Source organism: Heteronotia binoei, chromosome 1, assembly GCF_032191835.1.
Source record: "Heteronotia binoei isolate CCM8104 ecotype False Entrance Well chromosome 1, APGP_CSIRO_Hbin_v1, whole genome shotgun sequence".
NCBI lineage: Eukaryota > Metazoa > Chordata > Lepidosauria > Squamata > Gekkonidae > Heteronotia > Heteronotia binoei.
Window position 1 is genome coordinate 226262484 of NC_083223.1, and position 18284 is coordinate 226280767.

General features: G+C 44.7%; 1 protein-coding gene and 1 non-coding gene across 2 annotated transcripts; one reads left to right on the top strand and one right to left on the bottom strand.

Moving 5' to 3' along the window:
* Positions 1-486: 486 nt before the first annotated feature.
* On the top strand, positions 487-18078 carry VSX1 (visual system homeobox 1). Its single transcript, XM_060259723.1, has 5 exons — positions 487-937; positions 3295-3373; positions 9983-10106; positions 14601-14781; positions 17786-18078. The coding sequence occupies exons 1-5, from the start codon at positions 487-489 to the stop codon at positions 18046-18048; spliced, it is 1098 nt and encodes a 365-aa protein (XP_060115706.1). The 3' UTR covers positions 18049-18078.
* On the bottom strand, positions 5416-5490 carry TRNAS-GGA (transfer RNA serine (anticodon GGA)). The gene has a single exon. It is a non-coding gene; the product is annotated as a tRNA-Ser (tRNA).
* Positions 18079-18284: the final 206 nt, after the last annotated feature.

An 18284-nucleotide genomic window follows, 5' to 3' on the forward strand; every position in this document is an offset into this window, starting at 1 on the left:
GCTGGCTAGATCCAACCCTGTGTATCCAAAGAGGATATTCAGGAGTCCGTGTAGAGAAAGAAAGGAAGGCGAGATAACGGGTGTATGCTGTGAACAGGATCCCAACGGTGTATTCTCTGCACATTAACTTCATGGGCTGTGAAGCTGGCAGACCTTAGCGGAGAGCCCAAAGAGACGCTGTGAGGGTTAGCAAGACGCCTCTGGCCGGTGGGAGCTGGTTGAAGGGCTTCGGCGGCTCCTTCAGTGGGGCAGCTCCTGCCTGCCATCTCGACCTAGCTGGGAGCTGCGGAGCGCTGGGCGTCGCTTGGCGGGCCAATTGGGGGCAATTAAGCGGCGGCGACGGCGGCCTGGGATCAAGCGCCCCCCCCCCGCCCGGCGGCGGCTGATTGGAGGCGGGCGGGCGGGCGGGCGGCGGGGGGAGCGGGATAAAAAGCTCGGGCGCGCCTTGCCTTCCCTTCCCATCCCAGCGGCGCCGGGCGGAGCAGCATGACGGGCCGCGAGGAGCTGGCCGAGGGCGCCCCGGGCAAGGGGAAGGCGCTGGCGCCCAGCGCGGCGGGGCAGGAGAAGGCGGGCGCCCGCTTGGCCAGCGGCAGCCTGCGCGCCTCCAAGGGCTTCGCCATCACCGACCTGCTCGGCTTGGAGGCGGAGCTGCAGCCGCCCGGCCCGGTCGCCGCCGCCGCCTCCTCTTCGTCCTCCTCCTCGGGCTGCGAAGGCGGCGGCGGCGGCGGACCGGGCGGCTTGGGCGGAGGCGCCCTGCCGCTGGGCTTGGGCTTCCTCTGCGGCTTCGCCCCGCAGCAGCCCTCCGGGGCGCCCTGCCTGCTGCCCGCCCACCTGCCCTTCCTGCGGCCCGCGCCCGACCCCCCGCCCCAGCCCCACCGCCACCACCACGCCCCCTACGCGCCGCCCGCAGCCCACAGGCACAGCCACACACTCTCCGGTAAGTGAGCCCCCCGTCCTCCCCGCTCCCAGCCCGCGATCTTGGGCAGGAGCGAAAGGCAGCATCCAGCGGCGCTTCCGAGGGGATGACGGAGGAGGAGGAGGAGGAGGAGATGATGATTAGTAGTCCATCCAGGAGGGGACCAGTTTGTTTCAGCCAAGGGAGCCTCCTCCCCGGGTGGCCTGTTGCTGCTCCAGGCTGCTCTGAGTGGCCAGAGGCTGAGTGGGGCTTTGGGGAGCCGCATCCCTGGCAGCACTAACCGCTCCAGCACCGCTGGGCGTGCGGGAAAGGGGCACCTGTCGATGGGCGGCCGCAGACGATGCTGCTTTGCCCCTGAAGAGGTGGTGACGGGTGCCTGGGTAGCCTCCTCCTCCTCCTCCTCCCCCTGTGTCCTCCCAGCGGCGGGTTCGCTCTGCAGGGCTCCTCTGGCCAAGCCCAGCGCGCTGTCATGTTCGGACTGAGAAGGGATCGGCTGGGCGCGCTTCCCGCACCGAAGGCCCGCCTTCTAGCCTCTGCTCTGCCCAACACTCCCTCTTTACGGCGCGCGGGGGGGGGGGGGGTTAAATCCAAAGGGTTATAATGCCCCCACCCTCACCCCGGTTTCTCAGAGGAAAATGTAGCTTCCGAAAGAGGCGATTTCGAGGTCCCTTAAACCCTGCCAAGAGAAAAGCTGCCCCGTGGTGGAATGGCTACACACATTCTCTCTTTACCGCCACTTCTCTGCTTTTCTTCTGAAGCTGCTTCTCCTTAACCCAAGCAATGGTTAGGATTTTGTTACCTGTATTTGCATTTAAAGTCATAGACTTTGTAAATAGGGGCTGTTTCACTGGGGGTGTTGGACAGATGCCATCGGACTGCAGGGAGATCTGCACATCGCAGGATTTAATTAGAGGCAGGACTGAGCCCCAGATTGGGTTTCCAGCATCAGGGAGTGGAATCAATGAGGAGAGAGCCTCCAAGGGCCCTTTCCTTCAGCACTGAGCAACCCACGTTTCTGGGATGAAGTTTTCAGCTGGGTCTGACTTTCGAATAAGTATGAACTCCAGCGGTATTTCAAAAAGAAACAGACCACTATGCCCGTCCCCACTCTGTTCTACGAGCTGCTGGTCCACTGTCCTGTCTGGTACCCATAGGATCAAGGGGCCTTGCCTTCAAGCATCACTATGGCTACAGTCTCTGACCTGGAACTGAAACTAGGTGGGACATTGGCTTGGGGGAGCAACTTAAGTGAGGGGAAAACCAAGGCTCTCTCTCTTTAGTCCTATCTCAGTACTGGCACTGCAAACAGGTACCAGAACTTAAATCCTGCCTTGAATAAACCACTTCCAGGCAAATGGAAATGGGCACCTTTTGCTTCAGATTGATTTCTTGGTGTGGTAATGGTTAGTCACTTCCATGGAATCTCTGGCAAATCCCACCAAAGACCTTTGGAAAGGTTAATTTTCAACATATATCTCCAGCATTCATCTCTGAACATTGGGAGATCAGGCAGCTGAGAACTGTGCCCACTAAATGCATGTCATACTGCTGATACTAATGCTGAGGGGATTCCTAAAACCTCCTGTTAGAACCATTAGGGTGCCATTTTGTCATGTGTGAGAACACACATGTACCAAAGTTTCAGACATGAAACTTCACATGCACATGAAACTGAGCATAGCAGTCAGTGTTCCCTGGAGCCCTCTCAGACAGCTACAGTATAGATGGGGACAACCTGATTTTGGAATTGTCCTAACTGACTGGCATCCTGCCAAAAGAGAAGGTGCCAATTTGGTGTGAGACAAGAAGTGATCTAAAATAAAGAATCTGCCTAAAAGAAGGGATAGCTAATAACTTCTGCTGTGGTTCAGACAGGGCTTCTGATAGGGCCAGTTGGGTTTGCCTTGGTTACTCCTGGCCTGTTTCTATTGGTCCTTTGGTAGATGAATTGGGCTGCCTCTAATTCTTCCCCCAACCTAGACTTGCAGAGAGCTGTGCTGCCCATCTGTTCTTGCTGTTCTCCTGGTGCTGAAAAGCTAGAGTTTGTGCCAGCACTCCCCACTCCTTTCTTTTGCTTGGCAGAGGAGATGGATGAAGCTGACCTATATTCATGATGACTGAGAAGAGTGATTTTAATCAACTCTGGCCACTTGCCAACCCTGCTTGCTCTCCTGGCTGGCAGTCATCTGCCTCCCTCTCCTTGGTTCATGATAATTGGGTATGGCCTAGTAGAAAGGTTTCTTACATATGGGTCAGCATAGAGTCATAGGTGAACCTCCCCCCCCACCCTCGGGTATCTCTGAAGATACCTTTCTTGTTAGATTCAAATGGAAAAAACCAGATTGAACAGTTTTCTTTTCCTTTAAAATATTTAACAGATGACGATAGCTTGTCAGGGGACAAGAGTGACCTGAAGACTTCTGGGTCCCAGATCAAGAGAAAGAAACGACGGCACAGGTAACAGTGCAAACAGTACAAGACATTATCTGTAGTCCTGCTAACCTCAAGTTGTAATGACAGATTTCAAACTAATCTTCCTAAGAGCATCTCATGGTTTCTCAGAGTCCCATTTAGAGTATCTGCATTTTTAAGCTTTACTGTAGATATTGGAGGAAGACTCAACTACTTGTGTGAACTATCCACTACTTAATTTCTACAGTTAGTTGTTTTTGGAGCTCAAAACTATCTGTGCAGGAAGTCTTAAGCTGCATTTAATCAATGGTTAATCAAATTTAGTGCTAAGTTCTATAAGTGAAAACTGGATCCAGGGCTAAAACTGGCTTGGATTAAGTCTCAACTCTGCAAGTGTCAGTTTCCTTGCAACACTGAATATGATTGATTTGGGAGACTCTCAACCTGTTTAATCACAAGTCTGGAAAGAAAAGCGGTATATCGATTATGGAAGTCCTTCCTGCAACTGCTCACCTGAGAACTGGTCTATTTAGGTTGTTTTTTTTGTGTATGTATGAAGGCATTTGGTTAATTGGTGATGTGTGTATATGTGCTTGCAAACCTTGTTTGTCTTTTAATGGCACTTCCATTGCTGGATGTTGATATTTTTTATAGAATTGTTTTTAACTTTTGATGCTATGTGGAAGCTACCTCAGAAGCCTTTGGCTGACAGGTGAGGTATAATTTTTAAAAATGCAGCTACCCTCTTATGTTTTCCCTTACTTGAGGAAGATTTTTCAGGTAACTGGGAGGCAGAGAGTGAGAGAAGTATATTGGATGAGATGTGGATAATTAAGTAGTTGAGGGTAGTAGTAGTAGTAATAGTAATAGTAATAATAATCTTTATTGCATTAGCAACAAAATGCCATATCAACTAATAACTAAACTTAACAATAGAAAAACTCAATAAAACATTCAATACAAAAATAAAATTATATGAATCACGATAAAATTTAGGCTGAATTATCAATAATAAATTATGATTTAAAATTTATCCAATAACATCCTAAGAAAACAAATAACCTTAAGTGGTAAAAAGGAGAGTAGTCCATATATCTCATTACTCATTTTTTAAAATCTATAATGGCAGCCACAAATCTTGCCACTTGGAAACTAATATATTTATTTCTATCTGACAATAGGAATACTGATTTCTCTTGGTCTGACCTTCCAAGAAGGTGAGATAAATGGTACACAAAAACCTATTTCGTTCAGCCTCATGTTTTACACAATAAGATATGACATGAGATAGGTCTTCAATGGACATTTGATCACAGGGGCAAACTCTTTTCTCATTTGGTATCTGTTTAAATCGACCATCATTGGCCAATAATGGCAAGATATTAAAATGAGCCCTAATGAAAGCTTTCCAATACTTGAAATTAATTAGATTAACGAAATATGGAGAAGATACCAGAGATGAGGAAGATAACTGTTTATAAATTGCAGAAATTCTCAGTTTGCCTAATAGTCCCATGTCAGCTTCAATACACTGATCTAACAATCTTTGCTTGACAAGAGATTTGGCAGTGTAAAATCCAAGGGATTTCAGATGATCAACTGAGAAGCCGAGCTTAGCCACTATTCTCAAAACAAAACTGTGCCAAGACCTATCCTTAATTTCTCCATATGCCAAAGTTAGTAATTCAGAAGCCATATGAAAAATAATCTTCAACCAAAAATTGATAGTTATTTTATAAACTAAGATTGTGATAAAGATAATTCTACTCTAGTCATCCAGGAGGTGTTGAAGGCAGGACAGCAAGAAGCCTGTGTGTAAATTTATTTTGGGAAATTTCTAAAGTATGAGGATTACCAGGGGTTAGGACTATTCCACTGGAATACTACAGAGCAAAGATCCATCTAGTCTAGCATCCTGCTTCCTGCCATGCCCTGATGGAAGTTTTGAACATATGAACACATGAAGCTGCCTTATACTGAATCAGACCTTTGGTCCATCAAAGTCAGTATTGTCTTCTCAGACTGGCAGCAGCTCTCCAGGGTCTCAAGGTGAGGTTTTTCACACCTATTTGCCTGGACCCTTATTTTGGAGATGCCAGGGATTGAACCTGGGACCTTCTGCTTTCCAAGCAGATGCTCTACCACTGAGCCACAGTCCCTCCCCAAAGGGACTAGCAGGGTAGATGTTGTAGCTCCAAAGCAGTGTATACACACACCAGCAGAGGTTGGTTCTATTTACAATTTTACAATGTTATTTACAGTATATATACATAGTCCTTATAGTCAGTCATAGTTCTTACTGACAAACTGCTTCGCCAGACACCTGATACCACAATGGCATACTGTTGGGTTTCTATTGCAATTTCACTTCCTGTTGTCATGAGTTAATTAAATGAATGTATATGCGTGCTGATATTTAGCCAGTGAGAGGTATAGCCAATGAGAATGTGTGTACGTACTTCCCGCCAAGGCTGGGTGTCAATATGTATAGTGACCATTGAAGGAAAGCCCTAATAGGCTAATCCATATATTTGGGAGGTGGTCTGGGGGAAACCATTTGGTCAGTTTTTATTGCCCTTTGTGTAAAGCCCTCAGATCTCCATGCAGTTAGAGTTTGGACTCCATAGAGTCGAGATGTAGCTTAGAAGCTAGAAAGGATATTGAGTCCTTATTTGTTTTCTAGAAATCCCAGTCACCTCTTCCTCATAGTAAAAGTAAACTACTTTTTTCTTAAGCTAAACCGTCTGCCTGGCTGTTTATTTGTGATTCTCTCCACACAACTCTGATAAAGGTATCTGTAAACCCTAACAAAAGGTTTTGGGCCGCAGTGAGCTTCATAGCTTCGAGCAAAAAGCCAAGGCGTAAATTAGCTAAAGAAAGGTGTAAAGAAGAACTCAGGTCTATTGTTCACGGATTTGCATCTGAAGGAATTCCTTCTCCATCGCTCATGGTCGCTGGCTGGCCGCTTGGGAACAAAGAACGAATTCTCTTTGATGTCCCATTGGAGAAGAAGACCCAGACAGAGGCAAGCGCCTGCGAGTTCTGCAAGAGCATCTTCGGCTGAGGAAAGAATGATGTTACAGCCACCAGAGCAGGTTGTATACAATATGGAAGGTTCCCATAAGCTTAGCATCCCTAAATTGTCCAAGTATAACTTCCTTTTATGGAAAATGGCAATTGAGTGTGCTCTGAGTGTGCAACAGATAAAATATGTGCTGGATTATGTAATTCCAGAGGATTTGTCTCAAGAGAGAAGAGATAAATTTGATGCAGACGAGCTTAAAGCCAAGCTGCTGATTCTAAGTTCTGTCTCATCCCAAGAGACAGCCATTGTTGTTAATTGTGACCACGTAAAGGAGATTTGGAATAATCTGAATTCAAAGTAAGGGCAACGCACCTTTAACCAGAGGTAGTATCTGTGCAAACGCCTCTATTACCTCAGTCTTGCCCCAGGGGGTGATATCTCAGGGGGTGATATCTATCACCTAGATAGAATTCTGGCTCTTGTAGCTGAATTAAGATCAGCAGGAGGTACAGTTTCCACTGAGGAACTTCAGGCAGTCATTGTCTCCTCATTTCCAGAGTCTTATGAGAGTATTTTGGCCCTGGTTGAATCCAGAGAAGAGATTGATATTGATTTCACGATTGCATATTTGAGAGACTTAAGTGATAAACGGAAACTCTCTAAAATGTCAAGCCAAATGCAAGCGTTAGCAGTGAAGGAGGAAAAAGGGGGCAGAGATCAAAGGATCTTGCCTGAGGTAAGGGCACATAGCAAGATTTTGTAAATCAAAGCAAGGCAGATCTACAGGTGATGGCCCGGGCTTCTCACACAAAGGAGGAGGTGTTTCCCAGCAGGGGGCTACTAGCTCACAGACAAAGGAAAAGCCACGTGCTGAAGTTTCGTTTATGCTAAAAGCTGATGACTATGCAAAGAAAGCCTTTTTGCTGGATACTGAGTCGACTATGCATGTATGCAGATTTCGTCAATGGTTTGTTTGTCTGGATGAAAGTGAGCGGAGAACTCTGAAACTTGCTAATGGTGATGTTTTGCAAACTTACCTGATAAAGGACTGAGTGAAGTGCTAACTGCTTTTCTGCAGAAGCAAGGGTTCCAGCAAGGAAAAGTAGAACCCAGCCTGTTCTTCAAACTGAAGAATGATAAATGCCAGTATGTACTGATGTCAACTGATGGACTGTTGTTATGCTGTCAATATGAGTCTGATGTGCAAGAGATAATTGACAAGCTGAATGCAGAAGTGGAAGTAAAATGTGTTGGGACTTTGAACCACTATCTTGGAATACAGATAGAAAGGACTGAGAATGGAGGTTTTCTTCTGAGTCAAAGAACCAAAATCCTGAATCTTGCTAAGGCACTGAGCCTGGAAGATATCAAGAGAGCAAGTTTCCCACTTGACCCATCTTACCTAAAGCTGGAAGATGGAGTGCCTCTAAAGGACAATCATCTGTACAGAGAGACCATTGGGAAACTTTTGTATCTAGCTCAACTTACCCGACCTGATATAAGTGCAGCCGTTGGAATCTTGAGCAGAAAGACAAGCTCACCTAATCACCATGTTTGGAAAGCAGTGAAGAGACTTGTTAAGTATCTTATTGGGACAGCTGATCTGAAACTGAAGATCACAGCTGATGACGACCCAAGATTGGTTGGATACATGGATGCTGATTGGGCCAAAGACACTACTGAACGCAAATCAGTTAGTGGGCATTTGTTTTTCTATGGAAGCAACCTGATCAACTGGACAAGTCGCAAGCAGAGTATTGTAGCTATGTTTTCAATGGAAGCTGAGTTTGATTCTGCAGCAGGTGCCTGCAATGAGCTTGAATGGATCCTACACCTGCTGAGAGACTTTGGAATAGAAGAGCCTATTCCAGTAACCCTGTTTGAAGATAACACATCTTGCCTAAGTTTGATCAAGAGTGAAAGTGTCAAAGGCAAGACCAAACACATTTCTGTACGATACCACAAGGTGAGGGTGTTGCAGCAACAAGGAATGATTGAAGTAAAGTTTTGTCCTTCAGAAGAAATGATTGCTGACATCCTGACCAAGCCGCTCACCAAGAAGAAGTTCGAGCACCTGAGAGAGAAGCTGAAACTTCATGACTTTAGTTCGTGAACTTGAGAAGGGGATTGTTGGGTTTCTATTGCAATTTCACTTCCTGTTGTCATGAGTTAATTAAATGAATGTATATGCATGCTGATGTTTAGCCAGTGAGAAGTATAGCCAATGAGAATGTGTGCATGTACTTCCCGCCAAGGCTGGGTGTCAATATGTATAGTGACCATTGAAGGAAAGCCCTAACAGGCTAATCCATATATTTGGGAGGTGGTCTGGGGAAACCATTTGGTCAGTTTTTATTGCCCTTTGTGTAAAGCCCTCAGATCTCCATGCAGTTAGAGTTTGGAGTCGAGATGTAGCTTAGAAGCTAGAAAGGATATTGAGTCCTTATTTGTTTTCTAGAAATCCCAGTCACCTTTTCCTCATAGTAAAAGTAAACTACTTTTTTCTTAAGCTAAACCGTCTGCCTGGCTGTTTATTTGTGGTTCTCTCCACACAACTCTGCTAAAGGTATCTGTAAACCCTAACACATACACTGGCAAGTACAGCACAGACTTATATACAGAGTTATGTGTCCTTTTGCCCAATCAGTGCAGACATGCTGAGTCACTGAAGCACCACCTGCAGGCTTATGCAATATGTCCAGTCATGTGATCTTTACCTGTCAGATAGATCAACATGATCTGCCTACAAGTTGCTATCTTGTTAAGACATTTCTACTTCATATGCCGACATGCCCACCATAATGCCTTAGAACTCACCAGTAGGACATGATATTAGCTGCCATCAGTTGGTATTCAGACATGTGGTGGCTGAGTGATCTGTAGAGTATGGCAGGGGTTCATGATGCTTTCAGCTGTACCTGTGTTGGATGCTGCAATGCAACCGATGCTGCAGTAGTAGTTTTGGTGCCTTTCCACTGCTGTGACAACCCTAGCGAGGGTGGCTCAGTTCTCTCTTCCTTACTCAGCAGCATTGAGTGACAAAACCTGGTAGACATGCAAGGAATTTCTAGATGACCTGTCATTAACTGCCAGTCATCTCACTGGTGAACCCCTATATTAGTATTATAGGAGAAAGGGGGGAAATCTATTTTTCTCCACCCCACTAATCACTTTATACAAATGTATCATATCTCCCAAACCCTAGACCACAGATTGCATGGCTCTCCCCTTCCTTCTTTCCCGTTTCCTGGAGAGGGAGTTTGTTTGCCAGCCAAGATTTTAGACACTGAACATAGCCAAGCAGGAGGCAATGTATTTCAATGTATTTTTGCTGGCTTTCTGGGAGGGTCTGAGAGGAGGGGAGGGTTGTCAGATGCTTAACAAGCTATCGTACATTTGTTTTGGTTGGTCAAAAGCTGTGCAGGTCTTAACCAGTGAGGTTTAGAAGATATAATTCATTCTACTTACAGTTTACAAGCTTTTAATGTAGTCTCTAGTTGCCATGATAATGGCTCATGCGTCCATTTCTTACACTGGATGCAAGATATATTATTAACTGATGGCATTTTTTGTGTGAAAGCTGCAATAGGCCACCATGACTGTTGTTTTTTAATCCCCTGTACCTTCAGGACGGTATTTACTGCACACCAACTGGAGGAACTGGAAAAGGCTTTCAATGAAGCTCATTACCCTGATGTATATGCCAGGGAAATGTTAGCAATGAAAACTGAGCTCCCTGAGGACAGGATACAGGTATGTTGCTATGTGCCCCATAAACTATACACAGATGATCATGGGAAATGCATTGGGAATTGGCAGCCCTTGTTTACAGTTAAAGATGACATGTATACAATATCAATGGGCCCCGTGGCGTAGAGTGGTAAAGCTGCAATACTGCAGTCAGAGCAGTTTGCTTACAACCTGAGTTCGATCCTGGTGGAAGCTGGGTTCAAGTAGCCAGCTCAAGGTTGAGTCAGCCTTCCATCCTTCTGCGGTCGGTAAAATGAGTACCCAGCTTGCTGGGTGAAAGTGTAGATGACTTGGGAAGGCATTGGCAAACCACCCTGTAAAAAGTCTGCCATGAAAACGTTGTGAAAGCAATGTAACCCAGAGTTGAAAAAGACTGGTGCTTGCGCAAGGGACTACCTTTACCTTTTATAAAATATCAAGGAGGGAAAGTGGAATGGTAAAAATTGATCTCATCAACCTTAGAGGCTAAGCAGGACTGGTACTTGGATGGAAGACCACCAAGGAAGGCTCTGCACTGAGTCTGCAGAGGATGGCAATGGCAAAACACCTCTGCTTCTCACTTGCCTTGAAAGCCCCTTGCTGGGGTCACCATAAGTAAGTTGCAATTCAATAGCATCTATGATTGTATGTATGCAATATCAACACATCAAGTACAGCAGGGGTCAAACATAAGGCCAAGGTGGCTTACAAGGCATTGGAGCTCTCTGTGTGGGTTTTAATCTCTCTGCCATGCATCTCCACATCATTGCACGAGAACTGATGCCCTTGGGCGGGATGACTCCCCAATGACCGCTGCAGGCAGAATTTACTCCCTCCCTCCAGTAAACAATGATGGGCATAATGCTTGGTGGGATTTTGATCCTCTAACCCAGGGGCCCCCAACCCTCAGTCTGTGGACCGGTCCTGGTCCGTGGCCTGTTAGCAACCGGGCCGTGAGTTGTATAATTATTTCATTATAAATTACAATGTAGTAATAATGTAGTAATGTACATAACTATGTAGTAATGTAGTAACAATGTAATTGTTACATTGTAATTGTTACAAATGTAACATTGGGGCCAAGAATCCCAGCTACAAATACAAGTTGATGGGATGTGAACTGGCAGAGACTGACCAAGAGAGAGATCTTGGGGTCGTGGTAGATAACTCACTGAAAATGTCAAGACAGTGTGCGTTTGCAATAAAAAAGGCCAACGCCATGCTGGGAATTATTAGGAAGGGAATTGAAAACAAATCAGCCAGTATCATAACGCCCCTGTATAAATCGATGGTGCGGTCTCATTTGGAGTACTGTGTGCAGTTCTGGTTGCTGCACGTCAAAAAGGATATTATAGCATTGGAGAAAGTCCAGAAAAGGGCAACTAGAATGATTAAAGGGTTGGAACACTTTCCCTATGAAGAAAGGTTGAAACGCTTGGGACTCTTTAGTTTGGAGAAACGTCGACTGCGGGGTGACATGATAGAGGTTTACAAGATAATGCATGGGATGGAGAAAGTAGAGAAAGAAGTCCTTTTCTCCCTTTCTCACAATACAAGAACTCGTAGGCATTCAATGAAATTGCTGAGCAGACAGGTTAAAATGGATGAAAGGAAGTACTTCTTCACCCAAAGGGTGATTAACATGTGGAATTCACTGCCACAGGAGGTGGTGGCAGCCACAAGCATAGCCACCTTCAAGAGGGGTTTAGATAGAAATATGGAGCACAGGTCCATCAGTGGCTATTAGCCACAGTGTGTGTGTGTGTGTATATATATATAATTTTTTTGGGCCACTGTGTGACACAGAGTGTTGGACTGGATGGGCCATTGGCCTGATCTAACATGGCTTCTCTTATGTTCTTAATAATAATAATAGTAAGAAGAAGAGGACATTGGATTTATATCCTACCCTCCACGCCAGATTTCAGAGTGTCAGAGCGGCTCACAATCTCCTTTGCCTTCTTCCCCCATAACAAACACCCTGTGAGGTGGGTGCAGCTGAGAGAGCTCTCTCAGAAGCTTCCCCTTTAATGACAACTCTGTGAGAGCTATGACTGACCCAAGGCCATTCCAGCAGCTGCAAGTGGAGGAGTGGGGAATCAAACCCGGTTCTCCTACATAAGAGTCCGCACACTTAACCACTACCCTAAACTAATAGAAATAAAGTGCACAATTGTATCATCCCAAAACCATGCCCCCCACCCCCACCCCCAGTCTATGGAAAAATTGTATTCCACAAAACCAGTCCCTAGTGCTGAAAAGGTTGGGGACCGCTGTTCTAACCCATTTGAATTTGATGCCCATAGGTTGAGGACAGGCTGGATATTCTAAGGAATTATTTTAACCCAGAAAATCCTGCCACAGTACAGTACTGCATAATCTTTGTGCCATCTGATTCCAGTTCAGCACGATAAAAATGTTTACAGATTGGGATAGCCTAATGAAATGTATAGAGAAAAAAATATCTATTGTTTGTTTCAAATAATTACCGGCTTATTCCAAGGCATTTCCATTGCCTTAAAAAAACCCTCTAGCATAAATGTATTATTGATTAAAGCCTGTGTTGCTGCTTTGCAGCCCATCCTGAGGGCTGCTGCTGTGGTTGTGCAGGTGGTCACGTCCCTATAGATATTCCATAGGGGAAAAAAACAACACAGTCACCACATGGCACTAGCTGCAAAGTAAGCATGCCAAAGTCTATAGCAACCCTGGGCACACCCACCAATCAGGCAATGGTGCCCCACAATGTTCATCTGAATGGCACAGGTACAGCCAGTCACTACCTGCTGAAGCCACTGCCCCCCCACCCCCCAGCACCTGAGGACTGGAAGGAAAGATCAAATGACAGTGTAACCCCAACAGAGGCATGTGGCCTGAGTGTGTCCTCCCCACCATAGCCCACAGGAGGAAGGGTGTTATATTGTGCAGCTACACAAAACAGAGTTCTAGTGGCACCATGAAGACTGACATCATGAATCTCAGCATGAGCTCCCCAAGTCAGAGCTCACCTCCTCAGATGAGAAAGGGAGGTAATTCTAGGAAGCACTCTGGGGAAGCCATAGAAGGGGGCAGAGAATTGCATGGTTGGGACTGGCAGGGAGCAAACCTCATCTGCTCAACAACAAACAGACAGGGATAGAGGCTGAGCTTGTAGATCAAGCCAGACTTTATTGAACAGCAGCAAGAAAACAGTAATGAAGTATCAGGTACAGCCCCTGGGGCTTTGCAAGCTGCTTCAGGAAGCTATGGGGGGATGGGGTGAGTCCTCCCTATTACAGCATGCCTGTGAGCAGGGTGGGCTTGCAGGACAGATGGCTTTCAGAGTTGGGATGCTGCAGGAGCTAGGTTGAAATCAGTGGGATCCAGCCCCATGGTGGAATGGCAGGATCTTCATTGGTCACTGCAGCCTGCCCATACTGCACTTTTGTCCTTCCAAGTTTCCTCCTCATTGAATCACCGGCACAGACACCAAGCAGAGATACATGCAATGATGAAGAACACAGTGGCCACCACCACTACAGCCATGACAGAGAGGTCTCAGTAGAATCTGTGGTTCCCCCACATGGGAGAGGTTCTGTTTGTCTGGATAGCCTTGTGGCTCATGCCATGGCCACCCAAATGACATTCATCTGCTGTGTTAGCTGCATCTCATCTGTATCTACTTCATTTGCTTCTGCTGCTGCAGAGAGCTTAATCCTGTGAGACAGTAGATCTATGGAGTCCAGAGGGGCAGCTGCCAGTCCCCCCCCCCCCCCGCCCCCGTCACTTGCTTCTAACTGTGAATGTCAGAGACCACAGAGGCAGAGTCCTATGCCACCCATCCTATCGTTTGAACTATGGCACAGCCTGGCTAAAGTTTATGTAGGATTGTGCTTTTGGTCTCTATTCAGTCAGTCCCAAGTGAAAGCTTTTTTTCCTTTAAACTATATTAACACTAGTTAACTCCTTCTCCATTTTCCTATTAGACCAAGGCCTGGATCCTGCTCATTGCATCTTGTTTGTTTATCTTGTACCATGATCCTCTAGTCCTCCAAATATCTTTTATCAAGCAGAGAAGCTGTGTGTGAGCCTGATTAAGTGGAAAATCCATGCAAGGGGGATCTTTTATCTACAGCAATTTTTACATAACCCTTCTTAAGCTGCTTTCCCCTCTGAGAGATAAATCATACAAGGACCAGGGCTTTTTTTGCAGAAAAAGCCCAGCAGGAACTCATTTGCATATTAAGCCACACACCCTGACACTAAGCCAGCAGGAGCTGTGTTCCTGTACGTTCCTGCTCAAAAAAAACCCTGGCAAGGACTGAGATGCTGTTAATTTGGGCAAAAGCCATGTATCATGTGATTCATTACCTTATTTTTGATAAGTGAGATCTCAGATCTTGCTTGAACATACTGATGCCTTGACTTCTAAAATTGATGCACATTAATTGATGATCTCCTCCGCCGCTCTCTCTCAAATACACACAAACACTGATTATGTAATAACACTGCTGTTTCATACATGCTCTCCTACAACAGGTCTGGTTTCAAAACCGAAGGGCCAAGTGGCGGAAGCGTGAGAAGTGCTGGGGCCGCAGCAGTGTCATGGCAGAATATGGCCTTTATGGTGCTATGGTGAGACATTCCATCCCGCTACCTGAATCCATCATCAATTCCGCCAAAAGTGGGTTAGTGGGCTCCTGTGCCCCTTGGCTGCTTGGTAAGAAAACATGTAGTGCCATGTCTGAATGGGCTGTGCTAAAACCCTTAAGTAAGAGAATTAGTAGGCACACTGATGAACAAAAGCTGCTGAGGAAGAATCAGCATGGATTCTGTAAGGGAAGATCTTATCTCACTAACCTTTTAGAGTTCTTTGACAGGGTGAACAAACAAGTGGACAAGTGTCACCCAGCAGATGTTGTTTACTTAGACTTCCAGAAAGCTTTTTATAAAGTTCCTCATCAAAGACTCCACGTTAACTCAGCAGCCATGGGATAAGAGGACAAGTCCTCTTGTGGATTAAATAGTGATTAATTAACAGAAAACAGAGAATGAGTATACATTGGTAGTGATGGATCTGACAAGCAGATCTACTTAACCATTGTTCAAGCTTCTATATATGCAAAAATGGGCACAGTGGTAATTTAGTTCAGGTAGCTAGCATGGAGGACCTTTTAATACAGATGTGATTGTATCTGCACCCAAGTATTGAACTAGTCCTACTTTAGGTCACAATTATGTCTGGACTGAATCAAATTGTTACAGTAATATAGCATCTGTAAAGTGAATTTAATGCATAGTGGGGCTATAATGTAAACAAATGTAAGACATTCAGTGCCTGAATATTACCCTTAAATAGAATTGAATCTGATTAAAAAAAAAATCCTATGTAGAATAGTTAAGATAGACTTGTGCTGATCCCAACAAAAAATTCCAGCTTCAAGTATAGGCTAATGGGGTCTGAACTTGTTGAAAATGATAGGGGAAAAGCTTTGGGGGTCTTTTTAGTGGATAGCTCAATGAAACTATCAAGCAGTTTGCTGCAGTAGTGAAAAAAGCAAACTCTATGTTAGGGATTATTAGGAAAGGGATTGAAAATAAAACGGCTGATATTATAATCTGTACAGATCTATTCTTCATCTGGAATACTGTATAGAGTTCTAGTCATTATATCTCAAAAATAATATTGCAAAGGTGGAAAAAATAAAGAGGAGGGCAACCAAGACTATTACGGGGCTGGGGCACCTTCCCTATGAGGAAAGGCTGAAGAGTCTGGGACTTTTACATTTAGAAAAGAGATGACTAAGATGATATGATAGAGATTTATGAAATTATACAGAGTTGACAAAGAGCTTTTTCTCCCTCTCCAAAAATACTCGAACTTGAGGGTATCCAGTGAACCTGATGGGTAGTAGAATTGGGATAGGCAAAAGGAATTACCACTTCAGATAGTGAGTGATTAAAATGTGGGATTTGCTGTGAGAAGATGCAGTGATACCAACAGACATATATAGCTTTAAAAGGGGAGTAGATACATTCATGGAGGATAGGTCTATCAGTGGCTACCAGCCATAGTGACTAAAGGGAACTTCCACTTTCAGAGGCTGTCAACAATTCTGTCAACAGAATATAATACTTGCCTTTTTCCCTCCTCTTGCAGCCTACTGATTCCCCCAAAATGCACGGTACCCTCAGCAACAGCATGAGAGGCAAATTATGCATCTGCAGCAGAAACAGGGAACTGGTGGAAATTATTCCACCTCTTCCATTAGATCTAATCCACAGAGAACTAATGTGGGCATGTACCTAGTGGATCTGATTTGTAATATTTAATGAGCAGCAGAGAGGGCGAATCTCTCGGTTGAGGCAGGGAATAACTACTTTCTAAAAAGTTGATAGAGAAACGGAGGCTAGAGTGAAGGATTATCCTCATGCTGTCTCTTTTTCTGTTTTCCTTGAAGGAGAGGGAAAGTTCTGATCCTGCTGGGGATCTGGCAGGATTTGACCTACACATTGTTTAGGATTGCCAGCTCCAGGCTGGGAAATAACTGGAGATCTTGGGGGTAGAGTTTGGGGAGGCAAAGGACTTCAGTGGGGTATAATGCCATACAGTCCACCTGGAGGTCAGTTGTAATCCCAGAAGATCTCCAGCCACTTGGTGGCTGACAGGGATTTTTTTTTTAGCAGGAACGCACAGGAACACAGTTCTGGCTGGCTTGGTGCCAGGGGTGTGGCCTAATAGACAAATGAGTCTGCTGGGCTTTTTCTACAAAAAAAGGCCCTGTGCAAAACAATGGTGATGTCAGGGGGTGTGGCCTAATATGCAAATGCGTTCCTGCTGGGCTTTTTCTACAAAAAATAAAGCCCTGGTGGCTGGCAACCCTAGCCCTGTAACAGTGTTGCTTATGGACAGAAATAACACAGCAGCGCTCCACCACATTTACTTGCAGTAGAGAATGTGATTGTTAAGCTAAGTGTATGGGCTAAAATTTATGAGTGAGGAGCAGCTGTATGTCATGAACAGCACTACAGAAAGAAGGAAAATGATAAACAGAGAGAAATATTAACAGAGAACCAATCATACATAAGACTAAAAATATTAATAATTGGTCCCACTTCTAAAAAGGTTAAGGTAGTCCCCTGTGCAAGCACCAGTTGTTTTCAACTCTGGGATGACGTCGCATCACGACGTTTTCATGGCAGACTTTTTTACAGGTTGGTTTGCCATTGCCTTCCCCAGTCATCTACACATCCTCGGAAGGATGAAAGGCTGAGTCAACGTGGAGCCGGCTACCTGAACACAGCTTCTGCCAGGATCGAACTCAGGTCGTGAGCAGAGAGTTCGGAATACATACAAAACAGGAGCATATATTGCCTCTGCTTCTTATTAATTTTTTAAAATAAAAATGGTTTATTATTCAATATGAGAATACAGCTCTGAGTTTGCCCACAGTTTAAGATGTTCAAGCACAGTGCTAGAAACTGTGCTACAAAAAAGTTCATACAGAATAGAGACCTGACCCTCCCAACTCCCAAACCAAAAATTAAGAGGTAGTGGAGGCATGTATATTTTTTCACTGGACCTTGGATGTGCCTATTTTAAAAAGAAAAGTAGGCAGAATGATAAAATAACTAATAGTGATATATTTTGATGAAGTCACATCATGGTTTAATCAGTGTTCTCTTTCAATCTGATCTCTTTTTTTGTATCTTTGTTTTTGAAGGAATGCATAAAAAATCAATGGGTGTTTCAAGAAGGCCTGAAAGTGAGGAAAAGGGGAATGGTGGCTGGAAATCTGAACACTCTGATGAGGAATTAAAAAATAAGGAGACAGAACAGGAGAAAAGCTCCAGTGATAAATTCCGCTCAATGGACAATTCTGAAGATATTGCAATTGATCTCTCAAGTACAGCAAAACATGAGAAAAAGAGCAGCACTTTGCGACAGTGTCTCAATGGAGGGCTACAGCCAAAAATGAAGGACTAAGCATGAGGATGAAGACATACATAGCACAACATTTTTAAAAAAGTAATCTTCAATACTCTGGGGAAATATTAATATTTATTTTAATATTTATTAGTATTTTTCAACTAACAATATTTGAGACTTTTTGAGATGGGGTCCATCCAAGGTATTTATTTTTTCAACATGAAAGTTGTTTATATGTAAACATAATATTTAGAGGTAGCAGAAATGTTTTCTTAATACGTTTCACTAAGTCA

Excerpts from the sequence above, each read along its gene's own strand:
- VSX1 (XM_060259723.1), top strand. The coding sequence starts at position 487 with ATGACGGGCCGCGAGGAGCTGGCCGAGGGCGCCCCGGGCAAGGGGAAG. Across the intron at positions 3,374-9,982 it reads AGAAAGAAACGACGGCACAG|GACGGTATTTACTGCACACC; the intron begins GTAACAGTGCAA and ends CTGTACCTTCAG. Across the intron at positions 14,782-17,785 it reads CTGTGCCCCTTGGCTGCTTG|GAATGCATAAAAAATCAATG; the intron begins GTAAGAAAACAT and ends TTGTTTTTGAAG.